This window comes from Solea solea, chromosome 14 (assembly GCF_958295425.1).
Source record: "Solea solea chromosome 14, fSolSol10.1, whole genome shotgun sequence".
Lineage (NCBI taxonomy): Eukaryota > Metazoa > Chordata > Actinopteri > Pleuronectiformes > Soleidae > Solea > Solea solea.
In genome coordinates this window covers 16,311,794-16,329,851 of record NC_081147.1, presented here as the reverse complement: position 1 = coordinate 16,329,851, position 18,058 = coordinate 16,311,794, and the positions used below count along the sequence as shown (strand labels likewise).

General features: G+C 42.5%; 1 protein-coding gene across 1 annotated transcript in view; it reads right to left on the bottom strand.

The window, feature by feature from the left end:
* The window catches only part of LOC131472235 (dedicator of cytokinesis protein 2), an 84,030-nt gene that overhangs the window by 61,124 nt on the left and 4,848 nt on the right, over positions 1–18,058 (bottom strand). The window contains exons 9-23 of the mRNA XM_058649191.1: positions 17,833–17,914; positions 17,483–17,615; positions 16,862–16,937; positions 16,471–16,547; positions 15,139–15,389; positions 14,786–14,884; positions 14,549–14,621; positions 14,185–14,288; positions 12,768–12,966; positions 9,609–9,706; positions 9,242–9,331; positions 8,933–9,033; positions 5,910–6,044; positions 2,725–2,833; positions 1,835–1,905 (exon numbers count right to left, since the gene is read on the bottom strand). Coding sequence (XP_058505174.1) covers positions 1,835–1,905; positions 2,725–2,833; positions 5,910–6,044; positions 8,933–9,033; positions 9,242–9,331; positions 9,609–9,706; positions 12,768–12,966; positions 14,185–14,288; positions 14,549–14,621; positions 14,786–14,884; positions 15,139–15,389; positions 16,471–16,547; positions 16,862–16,937; positions 17,483–17,615; positions 17,833–17,914 — 1,698 coding nt within the window. The remainder of the gene's footprint in view (positions 1–1,834; positions 1,906–2,724; positions 2,834–5,909; positions 6,045–8,932; positions 9,034–9,241; positions 9,332–9,608; positions 9,707–12,767; positions 12,967–14,184; positions 14,289–14,548; positions 14,622–14,785; positions 14,885–15,138; positions 15,390–16,470; positions 16,548–16,861; positions 16,938–17,482; positions 17,616–17,832; positions 17,915–18,058) is intronic.

The window sequence follows — 18,058 nt, the reverse complement described above, 5'->3', positions numbered from 1 at the left end:
GTTAAAAATGAGCACAATAAATATTCACGAGCCATTTTCTGCAGATATTTGCATGCGTTTATGAATTTGAACAAAAAAAAACATTCTCCGGCTCTGATTATTGCCACCACGGAACAGGTTGAAAACACCACAGTAAAAGAAGCTTTAAACGTCGTTATAGGATAGAACAGCGTCAGAGTGCACCACAGACGCGAGCAGAGCAACAGTATATATATATATATATACATATATATATATATATATATATATATATATATATATATATATACATACACACACACACTATATGCTGCTGCATATAAAACAAATGAGCCGAAGCTGAAACACAGATTTGATGCTACGAAGAACACCTGCTCAAAGCATATTAAAAAAAAAAAAAAAAAAAAATCCTTCATCTCAATTTTCTATCTCTCTCTCTCTTCTCAAATGATACCACTAATGCTGCGGTAGAAATGTAATAAAACATTTATGAAATAGTTGACGTCTACTCAAGAGAACCCAAACACAACCAAAAAAAAGTTTACTTGCTTTTGCAAAGTTCATGAACTGGCACAAGGACAGTTTGGGGCACAGGGACACACATGTGCCCACGTGTCATGTTGTACCCTATGTGATGGATGGACATGAAAAACACACATGCATCGCATGTCCGTGCTGGTGCCACTGTTTTGGATCACGCTAGAGGAAAGGTTACAAGGTACAGGAACGCGACTGTACAGGAAAGATGAGACAAAGCTTTGATGTCGACCTCATGCACCGTGATTGCGATTGGTGCAGGTTACTTTTGAAAACACTGCCTCAGGCAATACTGGTCAGGAATACCTTATTTTAAAGTGCGGATGACTGGGCTGTACGTGTGTGCATGTTTGTGTAGTTGTGTATAATGATGACAGACTGTAAATAAAAGAGAGAAAAGGAAATGAAAATATTATTATTATGAAATATTTGCACTGGTGTTTTGTATTTTTACTTTGTATGACTGTGCGTGTGGACAACACGTGCTCCACAAAGAGTCTCTGTGACCCTGTGGTGACATGGAGCCACTGGAGGGAGTGAGCGGGCATATGTGGATAATCGTCACACACACAAAGGACACTCGGGTTACAGAAAGGTGAAATGAGGAAAAATTGGATGTGGATGCGAGTGTTTGAAATGGAAGTCAAGAAGGCTCATGTTTCCATGAAATAATGAGGTCAGGCCACAACAATATATGTGTGTTGGGTAGTGGAATTGCAAGACAACAAATGAGGTGCCTGAAATCTCTAGTTTGATACAAAAAAAAAAAAGGTCTCCCAACTGTTGAGGTTTGTACACACAGTATATTAGAATCTGGATTCTGGGTCAAGGAGAGGTTAAACAAGCCATTCCCCAGTTGTTTTGCTCTTCAGGAGGCTGCAGATCACACAAACAGACATTGCACTCAAATGCATTTTGTTTGATGATTTGGTCTCGAGGCACATGGACAAGCTGCAGAGTGCGTTGGGGGACAGAAGGACGAGGATCACTCAATGAAACCAAGAGACAAGCTAAAGCTGGGTTCGACTGTAGCACTTTTAGCTTTACTGTTTGTGTGTGTGTGTGTGTGTGTGTGTGTACATGAGTATGACTGTTTTTGGTTGGTTTAAAACCATCATTGTGAGGACATTGTGGCCAATCCTCATAACTCCAAAAGTCTGTTTCGGGGTTAAGACTTGGTTCTAGGGTAAAGAGTAAATGTATAGGATGGTTAAGGTGCACGTAAGGGGCTGTGGAATGTATTACAATGAGTGTCGTCATCCCCATACAGAGTGTGTGAGAATAAATGTTGGTTCAACACCAACATTGTGAAGCTTACCTGAGGAGCTTTGCATCAAACACTTTCTCGACATCATGCAGGACGGTTGGCAGATACTTCAGAGCTGCGACCTGATGCCAACACACACACACACACACACACACAACATAACTTAAATGTTTTTCAGTTACAACAAAAAGGCTTTCATCACAACTGAGAGAAAGTACAGTGTATGTGCAAAGGTCTCCATCCACTATTCTATGCTATAAAAACCAAAAAGTGTGGGAAAACATGTATGCAGTTTTAAAAGAATAAATCTGGGGACAAAAGCTGCTTCCACAGGTTAAAGTGTCAAGTATTTAGTGTGATCTACACTTACACTTGAACAACAGCACAATCTTGGTAAAGCCTGTGGTTTTTTTGGGGGGTTTTCTTTTTTGTTTGTACTGTTTATTCCCAATATGCAAATAGTACAAGGCTTCCTGATTACTAGTAAACAAATTCTTTGTACAACATAATATAGGAATGAAATTGAGGAAGCAAAATAATAAAACACAGAAAAATAAGCCAATGATGACAGAATTTCACAGATATAAAAACTGCAAAGTTGGGGTACTCGTTTGTCACCTCTTGGAATAAAGAAGTGAGAATAAGAGGAAGACATCAAACATCAGAACACTAACCATAAAGAGGTTGTGAGGAGGAGAAGATGAATGACGTAGAGCAGCAAAAAGAAGGAGAAAGGAGGTGAAGATAGAGGGTAAGAGGAGAGTGAGTACAGGGTTTCTCCATCCTGGTCCTGTTGACCCACTGCCCTGCACGCTCTAGATGTTTCCCTGCTACAACACACCTGATTCAAATGGTCAGCAAACCCCAGGACCAGGACTGAGAAACCCCGCTGTAGTAAACATAGGTGCAGGGTCTGTGTGAATGTGTGTGTGTGTGTTTACCCTGAGCAGCAGAGTGGTGGTGTAGTCAGTTTTCATGAGGTTGTTGATGGACTCAAAAAGCCTCCTCAGCGACTCCTCAAACTCTGCCTGCTCTTTCCCCTCGTACAGCCTGGGCAGGCAGGAGGAAATGATCATTTAACACAAGAAGAAAATGATTAGAGAAACATATAATAATTTAAGAATGTATTGCAACTCCGTAACAGATGTGTGTCCATGAACAGTTGTTTTTAATCTGATTTTCCTGTTTTTAAACACTTTATATTTATTTTACCTGAAAACAATCAGAAACCCTTCTGGGATATATATTATCCAGCAGTATTTTTGTTTTTCTGTCACAGTTTAAACTGGTTGGTGAAGATAATGAACACAGAGTAATCTGGCAACAAGTAGAAAAACCTTCTTGTTTTTGCAGTACAGCAGTAGCTGCACTTCACATCTCGTCTCCACAATATGATTCGTCTTAAAGCTGCTACGTGTTACCTTGACCCCGAAGTCAGTCATTACATTTTACAAGTCAACCTACAAGACGATGAAGTGATTGCAGAGCTGAGCTGTGAAGTGCACACTCTTGTAATTCACTGCGTTCAATCAAAGCGGCGCCACAGAACCACTGCAGTGTTTCCATGACAAGGAATTGTAAAGCTAATCTCCGACAGTCACTGGCTGCTGTGATCACACTTATTCTTCTCCATCTTAAAAAGAAGGAAAATACTTGGTTCCTTCGCTGCTGTTATTCACCTCACATACCCACACCTCTATCATCCCCGCAGTTCAACCTCCTACACCACTCTTCTGAACTTTTCTCTCATCCTTCTCTCCACCCATCCCCCCACCACATCTTCCTCCCCATCTCTGTGTGACTCACTTGTGCAGCTGTTAATTACAATAGAAGTAATAAGTGCAAGAGGGAAGGATTAGCATGTGGCACACAGCAAATTCAGCATGTGTGGGGGGGGAGGGATTAGGCACTAACGCACAGAGGTATTATCACTGGGGCTCTTTGCAGAATACAGTTATGATCACAGATGCATTGTCCTACTTAATCTGCCAGCCCTGTCAGTGCATTAATGTGTGTGTGTGTGTGTGTCAGACTATGGGGGACAGATTTTGTACTAAAGAGCAGTTAATTAGGGCAGGGTTTTAAAATTAGGGACAAAAGCCATGTCCCAGATTGGGTAAAAGTGGATTTTTGGGTCAGTGGTTGAAATGACCATTGCTGTTGAAACTTATCTCAACACACAGGCACTAAATGTCCCCAAGTACAACAGCACACAGTATCATCATCGTCGCTTGGTAAACTAATACTGGAGACAGATGGAGATGAGGGAGGGAGGGCGGGATGAGGGGAAGATGATCGGCAGGGTGGAGAGAGGGGAGTCATACTGAGTAGGAGGGAGGGAACATATAGGAGGAGGACAGCTCAGTATGTGGCTGTTGTTTATGAGAGAAAAAGAGACAACATTATATATGTCCCACATGAATTATGAAATCCCCGTCGGGGCTTAATCAGTCAGAAATGTCTTCTACTTTTGATGCATAACATCAGTTTGTTATTTCAAAATTTGCAACACTGACTTTTACCACACGTGAACAAGCAAATGAGTGTTGCAGAGATGAGACACAACAACAGTATTTATCAGTGCTGGCCAACAAACATTATAGACATGTAGGGCAAATCAGTGTAATCGTGAAATGACTGGAAGGCACCAGAATCTGGACAGCATTTATGAAATAATGTGTCACCGTGTTCTCATTTCTGCGTGTGATATAAAAGGTTATTATGAACTTTTTCCAATCATTCGAAAACGTGCCTGTATTAATAGCGAGATCACTGTCACTCTATCATTAGAAATGATCCAAAATGTGAAACAGATCTCCGAATGATATCCTATTTACATTAATGAGGAAGGACACATGAAAAAGCTGTGAAACGGGGGGGGGAAAGAACAAGGTGAAATTTGAAGATGGGGAGGGACGACACAAAGGAGAACACAGAAAGTGCTCGAGGGAAGGAGAAGAAAGGCACAGACAGCTGATGAACTAGACCACAGGGAAGTGTTGAATGCTATAGGGCGTGAAGGACAAAAACAAGGTGAAGTTAAGAACTAAGTCTTGTACCTTACATATTTACATAAGTAAACATTTCACGCTCCTGCACTCCGGCTTAGCATGAGCACCAAGTGAGTTTGACAAGCTAATAAATCTTCAATGCTGCCTACTTAATTATTAATGCCTGCTCGTCCTGATGATGATGGAGTCTTGCAGATGCACCTACAGCACCGGTGGTGCCCTTGAATACCTGATTCTCTCTCGCAATGACGAGGTCTTATAAGACGAGGAATCTAACGTGAAAACTTTGGATGTAGAGAAAGTTGCAAGTTTCCAGCTGCAGGTGGTTGTGCTTCAACAGATGGAGGAGGAGGAGGAGGAGACGGAAAGAGGGAGGGAGATTTATCGGTTCTGAAATACCCGGGGGGGGGAGCTGTTGAATGGAGCTCAGGCGATCCGGAGCAATGGAGTGACAATGCACGCGTCAAGACATATAGTGTACACTCTATATGTGAACCTCTGGATATAAATCAAGCATCACTCTGTTACCACACACCACAATAAATGAACCAGTTCCAAACACACACACACACACACACACACACACACACACACACACACACACACACACACACACACACACACACACACACACACACACACACACACACACACACACACACACACACACACACACACACACACACACACACACACACACACACAGAGAAGTGCCCCTCAGCATCACACAATTATGAATTAGGTTTCTGATCCGTCAGCATCAACAACCGCTCTGCTGCCATACACGCGCCGTATGCCGCAGCTCTCGCCTGAGGACAGTGGGTGTCAATAAGTCTCTCCTGCAGGAATGTGATGTGGTGGATCATCAACTGCCCATTCAGCAGCTCTGCCCTGTCATTAGCTCCCGTTTGGACACTGCACTTCATCATCAAGGCTTATTAGCAACATTAGTGCTGCAATCAGCAGCCTAAAGTCTCACAGAGCTGTCAGAAACAGTTACTCCAGCAAGGCAGGCTGACTGACTGGGCATCTGTGTGTGTGTGTGTGTGTGTGTGTGTGTGTGTGCAGTCATAATCATCATGATAAGTTCACGGGAAAGCCGCATAAACACTCACTGGGAGTAGAGCATGCGCGAGCGGACGATGAACTTGAAGATGTACTCAAGGGCTTTGAGGGTCCGGAGGATGGGCTCACACTGTTCCCCTCGACTGGACACATCCAGATACGTCTTCAACACCGACATCAGCTTTCTGGGAGAGAGCGGTGCGGGGGAAAAGAGGGTCGGGAGAGAGAGTGAAGGCATGACAGGGAGGTGGAAGTGGGGGGAAAAAAAATAAAAATAGCAAAGAAACATTTCACACTTCAACAGATGTAACTTTCACACATTTTATATCTTGTTGACACTTACAGGAGCCACCTATGACTTCACAGAACACTTTATTCTTGTGTGTCCATGGAGTTGTAGAGAGGTGTGGGTGGCACCGAGTGGCAAATCAGTCTTAGTTTATGACCCACTAGCTCCTAAGCAGTCTCATCCCACATTATCTTAGTGGCATACGGGGCTAACATACAGATTATATAAGCCATTAAACAATACTGTCAGCCTACAGAGGGTTAAGACATTAGAATTTGTAATGACCCCACTTCTGTGAAATGGCAACTGGTTTAAAACAACCCAATCCTCTTAAACAATAAACAGTCTCGTAAAAAAAATAACTTTAATCTGGTATCCCTGCTATCTGGGCGATCTTTAAAATATTATTATTGCCGTTTAGTCTCGCTTTGTTTTGTTTTGGTGCACAGCTTAAAAGTTAGCACTTTGTTCCTTTTAAGTGCAAGCGATAAGGCATTAAAATGTAGTCAGAGGGTGTTAGGAGAGGTTTACGTAACCGCTTCACTGCTGACGGGCGGAAAAGCTGCAGTGACCTGGAAGTGGGGGTGGAGGGATGATGAGGAGGCAGATGAATATGGAGTGGAGGGAGGAAAAGACAGGAAAAGAGTAAAGTGGTTACAGGAGGTGGCGAGTGGCACGGATGATTACCAATAAGAAAGCTAAGAGAGGAGAGGCAAGAAATGCAGGGGGGAATAAAGAGCAGGAGGAGGCAGAGATGTTTTTAATTTCTGAACAAAAGCTTTGCACAACACAAACAAACGGTTTTCTCTGGTGCCCATTGAATTAAAGTGAAGTGAATTAACAATGAAGAAGAGGCAGCAAGACGTATTTGGGGGGGCTTGCCTGAGTGCTTTAGCTGTTATCCCAGAGAGAGGCAGCACTAAAGCTCTGGCTAACAGAGACAACAGTAAAAACACATTCTGTAATCCTTTCCAGTCGAGCGGTGAAAATGTGACACACACACAGTGGACGCCCAGTGGCATCTGGACGCAGTTGCGTAATTATTCACTTTGCATTAAATCTTCCGATGATGTTTACATCGCTATAATGTAGGTTTGATACTTTCATAACATCGACACATTGGATATCAGATGCTACACTTTTCTGGGGATCTTTCATACTAGATTATATTCTGACAGATCCAAGATACTTTAGAATTATTGAAATATCAGACACAGTCAACACACACTGGTGGTGTATGTTTAGTAAAGCTTTAGAATCTTATCTCAGGTGAAAATCAAGGACTCCGTCTGCATTTCACAGTAAGTTGATTTGACATTAATTAACTGTTTAAGCTGGGAAAGTTGAATTATCATCATATCTGCTGCAGCGGATTCAATGGAGAGCTTGTCCTTGCCTCGTCCAGTCATTAACATTTGCATTTTGGAGCACTAATTAAGATCAAACCCCTTTTTTTCAGTCTTCTAAACAGACTCATCTGTGTTTGGTACAAAGCCATGTTGCCTGTGTGCAGGTTTTTTATGATTTTCTTTTAGTTTTATGGCTTTTATCAAATTTGTATCACCTTTGCCGGTTGATCCTTTGCTTTGGAAACTTTTCTCCTAAGAAGAGAAATCCTCTTACCAGGACTGTCAAGTTGTTTAGTCAGCTGATTGGTGAGCCTCAGCTCAACACAGAAACCCTATATTCCAGACAGCTGGAGCAGTTGGCAAACAGTGGCTGGAATCCTCTACGCTCATGAAATTTGAGCTTCTTTGCTCTGGGCAGAGGTTGAGAGTACTGAGATGTAAAACAAAGCAATATAAAAAGAGCACTGATTCAGCGGCCATTCCATTCCACAACATAAGTTTTTATCCCTGACGTGTTTATTTATTCTAGTTCTGGTCCAGTGATTGTGTTCTTTATTTCATATTAATGAGTCTCGATTAGCCTGGAGCACTTTTATCTCCCTGTGTGTTTTTATTTCATGTTTTATTACACGCGTCACGTCTGCTGTCTGTAAGATGGTTGTCAAAGGATGCCTTTGTCTTAAAACTACAACGAAAAACTGACTTGACTTGATGTATGGGGGGGTCGATATAGACCCTTTCATTGTACACAAACGTTCCAAGCCTAGCGAGAATGCGCACGCAGTTTGGGGTCAGAAAACGTCACAACAGGAAAGCGAAGAGCATGTATGTCCACGGTCCTCCACCGAATACTTCTGAATATGCTCTTTCGTTGCCGATTAAGGACTGTGAACAATACCTAAATAAATAAATAAATGAGTACTAGCTGACAGCAATAGTCTGCCCAACCCAGCTTGTTACTTGTTAGCGCGCTAGCCGACCGGCAGCTAACTACAAGCTAGCTACGTCCAAGACTACAACATAACTTTAGGCAGCATAAGTTTCATACAGATATGTGTATTGACACAAACATGTCTGTGAAATCCAGGCTTTTCATCGTAATCGAACAGAAAGAGCTGATAAATGATAACTTACATGAAATGAATTGAACGCTACAAACGCGAGCCGCTAGACTGCAGTAGCATCACCCCAGTCTTCTCTTTTTAATGCTTGGAGCCACAGATGAGATCCTGTAGGGATTCTGAAGAACTTGACAGCCAACTACGCTACAAGTAGGCCTCTTATGTGTAAGAGTGTGTTTTCTGACCCCTGTGACGTAGCTCTATTGCAAGATATACTGTATATGCTATCATAATTGTTGCATTCAAGATTGCAGGAAACACATGCTACAGTGCGAGCCAAAAGGGAGTGTCTTACAATCCAGAAAATAACCTACTTGTAAGCCAGTGTGGCGCTAAAATGCTGCTTGATGTAAGCCTCCAACACTGTGTTGAAGTGCTGGAACTTTCTGTCGGCAATCAGACCGATGATGTATATCTGGCACGAAAAGAGAAACAGAAAGAAAGCAGAGAGAGGGTTATGTGTTTGCACCACAGGAGAATTTATGTGCAGTCATCTAATAGACAGACATGTTAAGTTGGACCACGTGTCAAAAAAATATCTGCTTCAGTTGATATCACAAGTAGAGTTAGATACATGAGCATTTCTGGGATAAACTGACTCAGACACACACACACAAACTTACCAAAGCATCAAACACGAGAATGTCATAGTCGTCGGTCTGAGAATGCTCCATCATGATGTTGAACAAGGCATCCAGAGTGTCTTGCAGAAACTAAAACACACACACAAGAAGAGAAAGGAGAGGTTCCGGGAGAGCACACGTTCCAGTCTACTCATATATCTATCTATATATATATATATATATATATATATAGATATAGATATATATAGATATAGATATATACTGTATATATATATATATATATATATATATATATATATATATATATATACATATATATATATACATACATACAGTATATATCTATATATATATATATATACACACACACACACACACACACACACACACACACACACAAACTGACCTTGACCACCTCTTCTCCATCGATGAATCTGAGTTTCTCCAGGTTTTCTCTGAGGAGTTCAGGCCGAGTCCTCCACTTAAGCAGCCCCAGTAGACCCACTGAAGAGAATGTATTGGAACATCATTAAATCTATCTACTATGAACACATGGGTCTTTCTTAAAGGAATACTTCACCGACTTGCGTTTAGCTTTGTATTACTAGGGGTAGTGTTTTTGAAAAATTGTGCTTCGCAACCTCAGTTACCCCTGAGTTGAGAAATATGTTCATTCTTTTCTTTGTTACGTGCCGACCATGATCATAACTGTAAAAGATGGCGGACACTGTTTATATTCTGGTAATGAGGTACTGTCCCACTACGAGTGGGTCTAAAAAGTGCGGAATTGGTGTTGCAGTTTCAAGCCTCGGACCAAGTGTCATGGTCGGCACGTAACAAAGAAAAGAAGATATTTCTCGACTACGGGGAAACTGAGGTTTTCTATTCTAGCAATACTAAGCTAAATGCAAATGGCGAAGTATTCCTTTAAGAGGGAATATTTTGGGTGACAAAGTAATAGAATGTATCCATGATGCAATACGTTAACAAAGATTCTGGGAATTTGTTTTGGCTCAACACTTTTTTTTGTTCAAATTGATAGAATAACCACTAATGAAGTCTGCATTTGGCTTAAGTCCTCATTAAAATTGTATATTGTATTCTGTGCTTCCCAAGTTCAAGTCCAACTAATAACAGCAATGAAGCATCTTAACCGCTGGTGTTGTCAGTGTCCCCGTCACAATGGTTCATGAGACTCGGCTCATCTTTCAAATGAGTGTCTCACATTCATCCTGGTGCCGTTGGACATGGGGCCCATTTCTCTGTAGCGCTGCCAAGTGGAAGCTCACTGCTGTCCGACTCACCGAGCCAAGCCACACAGCTAAACAAACAACAAATAGCTAAACAACAGTGTGTACCTGCAAAGCTCCGCTGTATGTTTTGTGTGTGTTTTGTGATACAGCTGATTAATACCACAGGATGATGTTCATTATAATGATGGACTGGCTTTCACACGAACAGCTGTTGCACTGCACCTGTGTCTGATGCACCTTGGTGTCTGCAGTGTGTGTGTATGTGTGTGTGTGTGTGTGTGTGTGTGTGTGTGTGCATCTGTCCTTCAGTGTGTGTGTGTGGCTGCCTGCCAGAGTGTGTAGGACAAAATGACGACACTCCCTACTAGTAAAACAAATGGTTCATCATCATTTACCAACTATCCCATGGCTCACACGCACACGCACGTAACATTAACCTAATTAAAACACTTTTGACCCACAATTAATTAGCTGTATGTGTGTGTCACAGTAACCTGCCCCGAACTCACTTCTTAACTATTGTCATCCTGACACAACATTTAACCTTAAACCTAAAATGAAGATGTTATCCTCATGGGAAGGTGCCGGGCCATGCTTCACTGCTGTAGGTTATGCTCCTCCACACACTGCGACTCCCTAATAACCGGCAGACGTGCTAACCTTGATTGTCGGTCCCCGTCTGTGTCGTGGTGGGCCATGTTTGGCGATGCAGGTACAAAGTAAATGCAATCATTTCACGTGCACAGTATACCTTTATAACCTGCCTACTTAGTTCCTGCCCATTTCTATTGACCGGCGTGTTAATGCAACACACCACAAGTGGTAAGTGAGGTCAGAATATTTGAACACGGTGCGGTGAGCCTGGTCAGTTCCTATTTATAAAGAAGTTTGTGTTTATTTGCATGTGATGAGGGTCTTTATTGGTCCCATTACCTTGAGCGCAGCTGTGTGCCATATTGTAGAACCGACTGCACTCTTGGCAAGGTCATTAATTTTAATGCACGCGAGTAAAAAGCACCAGGACACAAGTGTCAGGTGACTAAGTAGAAGCACTACGTCACAATATTCAAAGCTTTCTGCCAGTAGTTTCTCAGACAAAGTTCCAGCATGTAGTTATATTCTCCCCTTATTGATCCTGCCACGAGGACAAAAAAGTTTCCGGTATTGCACCATCATTTCTCCTGGTTTATTGAGGTGATATCTTATATACCATACAGCCAAAGATATGATGACACAATATACCCTGGACCCGAAGTGCTTTCCAGCTTTAAAAGGCCTCCTGAGCACTGCATCTGTGCTGCGTTTTTTACAGCGAGCCAGTGATTCATGGTTCCAGCCTCCACTTATTACTTTGTTGAAGGAAAATCTGTGTTCTGACATGTCAGGTTCAATATCCGCCTCCTCATAAGCCTAAACTTTCATAAACTTTAGCTTTCACAGGAGTATGTGCTTGTGAAACACAAGATGGAAATGAGCACCTGCTACTGAGCTATTCTGCCTTGATTTCCATTCTTTTGGACAACCTGAACAAACCATTTAAAGGCGACATAGAATGCTTGTATCACACATATATGTTAGTTATGGAGGTCTACTTACATATATTAACTTGTTTTCATGATTAAAAACCTCCTAATCGCTGCAAACGAGCCGATCAAAATATCTCCTCACTGACGCTCTTGTCAGCCGCGCTGTTTCAGACCAAACAGTTGCTGTGATTGGCCAGCCAACGAGAGCTTTACAACTGTCCTGTGATTGGCCAGGTACCTGGAAGTGACGTAATAGATAGGCCAGCTCTCAGATACACAGCTCCCCCTCTGGCACGGTGGATGCTCTGCATCTCAGCAGCTACAACGAGACTAGTTCTTCTTCTTCTTCTGCGGTTGAATGTACGCAACTGCCCGGACTAGTGCCCGCACTGGGAGGCGCTACGGTGGTGAGGATTTCTGATGACGACATCAAATTAAGGAAGTGTCGATCCGCTTCGCAGAGCCCAGGAAAACAATACAACACTATTTTCTCAGCAGTGGCTGAACTGTTTGTTCTGAAACTTTAGGGTTTCATAAACGAGGTAATGATGCAGATACACACACAAACGCAGCGTTAATTGGAGCTTCCGGTCTATGTCACCTTTAATGCCTAACCCTAACTTTAACCCAACTATAATTCAAATCTTATGCCTGAACTTAACCTGTTCCCTCAGAAATGAGGTTCTGCCTCATTAGGACCAGGTTCTAGTCTCCATGAGGGCGACAAAAAGCCAGTGTTTGTGCCAGTGATAACAAATACAAGGACACACACACACACACACCTACCATTCTGTGTGAGTTTGGTGGAGCAGACCAGTGTGGAGATACAGAAGCTGTCTCTGGAGCTGACTGACAGGCCTCCACTCCCTGACACACTGCTGGAGCTGCGGCTCAGTGCTGCCATCTTATGGCTGTCACCGTGATGGTGGCGGGTCGAGGGCATTGACAAGTAGGAGCCGACATCTTCCATGCGCTTGCTGTCACCCTAAGAGAAGAAAACGTCAGTTTGGAAAAAGCCGCCAGTGATGATGCAAAAGTACAAGCTACAGCTTCATTAATGACAGCACAGAGTGTCAGACTTTCGCAAAGTGGGACAAGAAATATGCAAATGTGGAAGCAAAAGTCTCTCCAAACATGGAATGATTTATGAGGCCATGTCTTGAAGGAAACCCGCAGTGCAGTATTGCAATAATAATACTAAAGCGATGGTGAGCGAGGCCTTATTTACTTTTCCCTGACCCGACTTTGCTTTATAAACTACCGACGTCAGAAACAGTAGAGCCAGGAAAAGTAAGAACACGAATTATTGAACAAAGCATTTCAAAGACACCAAGAGATGAAAAGTGGTGAACACAGACAATGAAGTGAAAAGAAAGGCACGGGATATTGTTTCTCGACTTTGTCTGTGCTGTACATTCTTCTACAAATGACATATGATACAGAATCTTCAGGTGACGGAGTCAAACTCGTTTGTAACCTCACCTCCACATCACCGAGTAGTAATGAGAAATTGGGCGACAAAGCAGGGACGACGAGATTGAAGCCACGAGTGCCACAGGGATCAAGAGCGGCGCAGGGATAATGAGAGATAATCGAGAAAAGGGCACAGGGACACCCATCCATTTGGTCTTTGAGTGAATCATGAGTAATTAATCTTCATTGTGTTTGGCATTTAATCAATAGGGGATTTATTATTATATAAATTTAGCTCTGGCTCATTTGGAGGGAAATCAATTTGGCAGCATTCAGCCTATCTGGGTGGCCATAATCTTCAGTCCAGACTTACTATACATTTAGGTCAGTGATTTATAAACTCTGTTATTCACATCTCACCACTAAATAAAGACGGGAAATAAACAGAAACATCTGGAAAATGAAAGTAAGCCTCGGTCCAACAATTGTCCACAGTCATCCCCGACTCGCGATGAATGATATATTTCAATCATCTTGAAACCTGGCTGGCTGTGTCGTATAATAACCACATTTCTCACTTTTATATGACCAGCTATTTAAAAAATAAATCAGATTTGTAAAAGACATAATGAGCTGTGACCCTTTCTCATCATAAAAGCATGACTGTATAGGCTTCATCTATAACTCGTCTCATCTATACGAGAATCTTATTGCTGTAATGTGCTGTTGAGTCGAGTTTGGATCATTTTGATCTTTCTTTGAACAGTTTGATTCAAGTTGTGTTTCTCACCTTGAATACGACAAGGTCATGCATCCCGTCCTGCAGAACTGTGCCGTCCTCCTTCATCAGGCGCACAAAGGCCATGGCAAAGTTCTTCTCACTCTTGTCCTTGGCTGAAGATGAAGGGAGATGATGTGAAAACAGAGGGAGGGTTGGAGGGGCATGGATAAAAAATAAATAAATAAAAAAGTAAGGAGTTTAGGCACGGTGGAATAAGTCGGAGGATTTGTGATCAACTGTGTGTAACAATGCTTTGGGTCATTTCCAAATGGGAAGCAGAGTTTTATATAGGAGGAGGAGGAAGAGGAGCGTTATGAGTGCAGATGTATGGAGAGAACAGAGAAGCAGAGGAAGAAGAGAGGCTGATACTCACACTCCTGGGAAGAGCGGTGTCTGAACATGAAGCGCAAATGAATTTTATGCATTTCTTCCAGAGGGACTGCCACCTGGAGGACGGCATGTGTTATTCGAGCATATAAAAAACAGTTCATCTACACCTATCTGATGTATCCTGTATATTTAAAGGGGTAAAATGAGGGATGCATACTCTATATGAAGCTAAACATCTTAAATATAAGGGGAAGTACAATAAAAAAAAACACACACACACCTTAAAGGTTTCCATCCAGCGCGGCTGCTTGATTTGGTAGTAGATGACAGATCTGTACTCACTGACCGCCTTATCCCCTGCTCCCAGACAGATGGAGTTCTACGAGAGAGAGAGAGAGAGAGAGAAGAAAAACAAAAGCTTTACGTTAAGAAAGATTTATGTTTGTGTGTACGTCCACTTGCCCCTAAAATGGATTTTCATCCTGGGATAAAAGCACATCTCTGTGTCCCTGACTAAGAGAGGGCGACAGAGTGTGATCAGTGTTGTGCTTGCTCACCACCTCAATACACACACAGACACGCCACCCGGTGTTGACATGAATCGTTATCCCGTTCAAACACAGCACTGCTCACCTGTATGACCTTGCCCTCCTCGTCGCAGACCCACATGATGACTTCCACGTTCTTCTGAGTCGTCTTGTTGTACTTGTCGAAGTCGCCGCCTTGTAAGGTGAGATAGATGTCATTGCGAACATCTCCCGGCATGATGATCTCGGGGAAGCCGAGCTTGCGAGCCACCACAGTGCTGCGGTCCACCAGGTGAGGGTACTCCTTACGGATCTGAACTATGTCCCCGACCAGAGGCTTCATGGTCACCCACAGACCTTGAGAAGAAGCGGGGACAGAGAAAGAAGAAGTCGCTTTAAGGGTCAATAGCAAAGATAATGAGGTACCATCTCTGAACCAGTTGCTGACATAAAAAGAACTATTTTTTGAACCTTAATAAAGAACATTTTCCATATTAAGCTAGTGACCAGCCTTTAGCCATGTTTTAAATCTCAACAGGGACATTTAACACTTCTATATTAATGACTGACTTGACTTTGATCATCACATGAAATGATTACTGCAAAGAGGGAGTTAAACGTGATTCATCAGTCATTCGTCAGCTTTTCACACACACACAAAAACGCTTATTTAGAAAAACAAGTGCTACTTCAAGTTGTTTTTAAATAATGGAGTCATCCCGATGTTATAAGTAAAATATAAATCAAAACTGAATGCATGATTGAGGAATTGAAAGGCTGCTACTGTTAAAACAGGGACCACACAAACTCCACGGCTTAATAAAACGTGAGCATGAGGGGGGGTTCGAGGGAAAGAGACGGACAAGATGACGATATTATTGTAAGGGGTAAAAATTTAAGAGAGGGAGGGTTATTTTAAGGAAATCGTTGGGGGAAATCTAAACTATGTCACAAAGCCACATTTTCAAGGCTAAATATAAAGCCCCGGGGAAAAGAGAATGTGTGTTGTGGAGCAGAGGAATCTCAAAGTGAGAGGGAAGGAGAGATTAAGGGTGAGTAATGTTGAGAACAGACATCTGATGGCCTGCGGTTCTCCTTCCATATTTATTTGTCTGGGTCCTGCATTTGGGGTTACTTCATGTGGAACAAGGAAGTATCAACCACAGGGGCTGTCAAAGTCAGCTATAAAACATGGGGGGGGTGAGGGAGGCTGGTGAGGGAGAAATAAAGGGCAAGTAATACGGAAACTACCGGGGCTCAAGGGCGAACGCTCTCCATCAAGATAACGCCCGTCATTCTTACACACAGAAGACAGAGAAGAAGGTGAGAGGCTGGACCACTAATGACTGCAGCAAACACTAAACCTAACACTCAACGTGACACGGAGCAGTCCCATGGTCGTCACAGCGGGGAAACGGCGCTAAGTGCTAAACGGTACCTTGGCCGCCACTGTCTCCTCGCGACGCAGTCACTTTGTTCAGCAAGGTGTGAAGGTAGTCGTGCTCCGCTACCACCCTGGAGACAAACAAACGCCACAGACACACACACGTCAACACAAAATTAATAAAGAGAGGAAGAAAATATACAGTTATTATTGCAAAAAAGCATATCAGGGAAATATCTGTATAACCAACCGGGTGATATTTTGAGCCCAAGTCTGAATTAAGACTTCTTTGATTAGGATTTCAGGGAGCAACAAATGTGTGGACACTTTTTGGTATTTGTCATTTTTGTTTATCCTGCCCAGCATCCTGTGTTTATTAAAATGTGATGTGTGTGTGTGTGTGTGTGCCTTTGAGAACTTTTTATAGCACTTTAATAGAACATACGGGAAGAAGGGGATGAAAAACTGCTTCTCCTCATCGCACTCAATCTTCCCCTTGATGAGATCACTGATGTCCATCACTGCCAAGAAGAGAAAACAAATGTCTGTGAGGAAAAGAAATCTTAGAAAATGCTACTAAACAGTAACTCCTGCCGTGGATTGGCATCAGTCAACGGTGACAGACTGGGAGATTTCATGAGGACTCTGAACCTATGGGAGGAACATCGGCCCCAAAGGGCAGGAAAAAAGGTAGATCACATCAAAATGTAGTTTTATTCGCATAAAATATGGCTGTGGTTGTACAAAGCAGCTCTCGGCTGCAAGTATAAGCAACAAAACTGGGGCAAATGCACTTTAACCTTTGAGAAGCAAAAGAAAAAAATGAAGCCAGGAAAGTTTACATGGATGAAATTTAGCAATAACTGGAGACCAACCAGCTTTTCCCCATCTCCCGGATACGCTGCAGCTTTCAGAGACTAAAATAAAAGTTGTATTAATAAATAAAAGATAAGGACGAGCAACCTCAACAGCAACTTGGTGTTTTATCTGCAGTAAATACTTGACTTGACAACTACAGCTGCACTTTCTGAAACAAAAACAATTACACTGGTTTGTGTTCAAGTACCTGCCACGCCAAACGGACGCCTCAGACCCTGAGTGCACTTCTTGTGTGACTCTTTCAGGTCCATCTTGCCCACTCTCACGATCTGACAGATCAGATAAATCTTCTCTCTGCTCAGATCCTTGTTTCCCAAGTCCTGGCAACCACAGACAGAGAATATGATGAGGGAGTTAAAAAAAAAAGAAGTAGTGGTTGTAAAATAAATCAGAGAGTTGATGACAAATGAATTTTAGAGGGTAAAGGGGGGGAGGGAAAAAGATCACGTCTGAAAAGAAATAGGTTGCATTTATTCATGTACAATGAATGTGGACTGCTCGAGAACAGTGTGACAGCGCTCTCCTGTGGTCACTTACTGTAAAGACAACTTTCAGATTGTTGAGCATATCGATTTCCTTGGGGAATCCTTTGCTGCCCCAGCGGACCAGGTAATTCTCACTGCGGGAAGGGTCAGAGGGAAGAGTGTGTCACAAATGCAACCTATTCAAATGTCACATCACTATCTGTGACACAATATTTTCAAAGAAAAACAACCAGAGGATGGAAAGTACAAACACTTTGTTACTACACTTGGGTTAGATA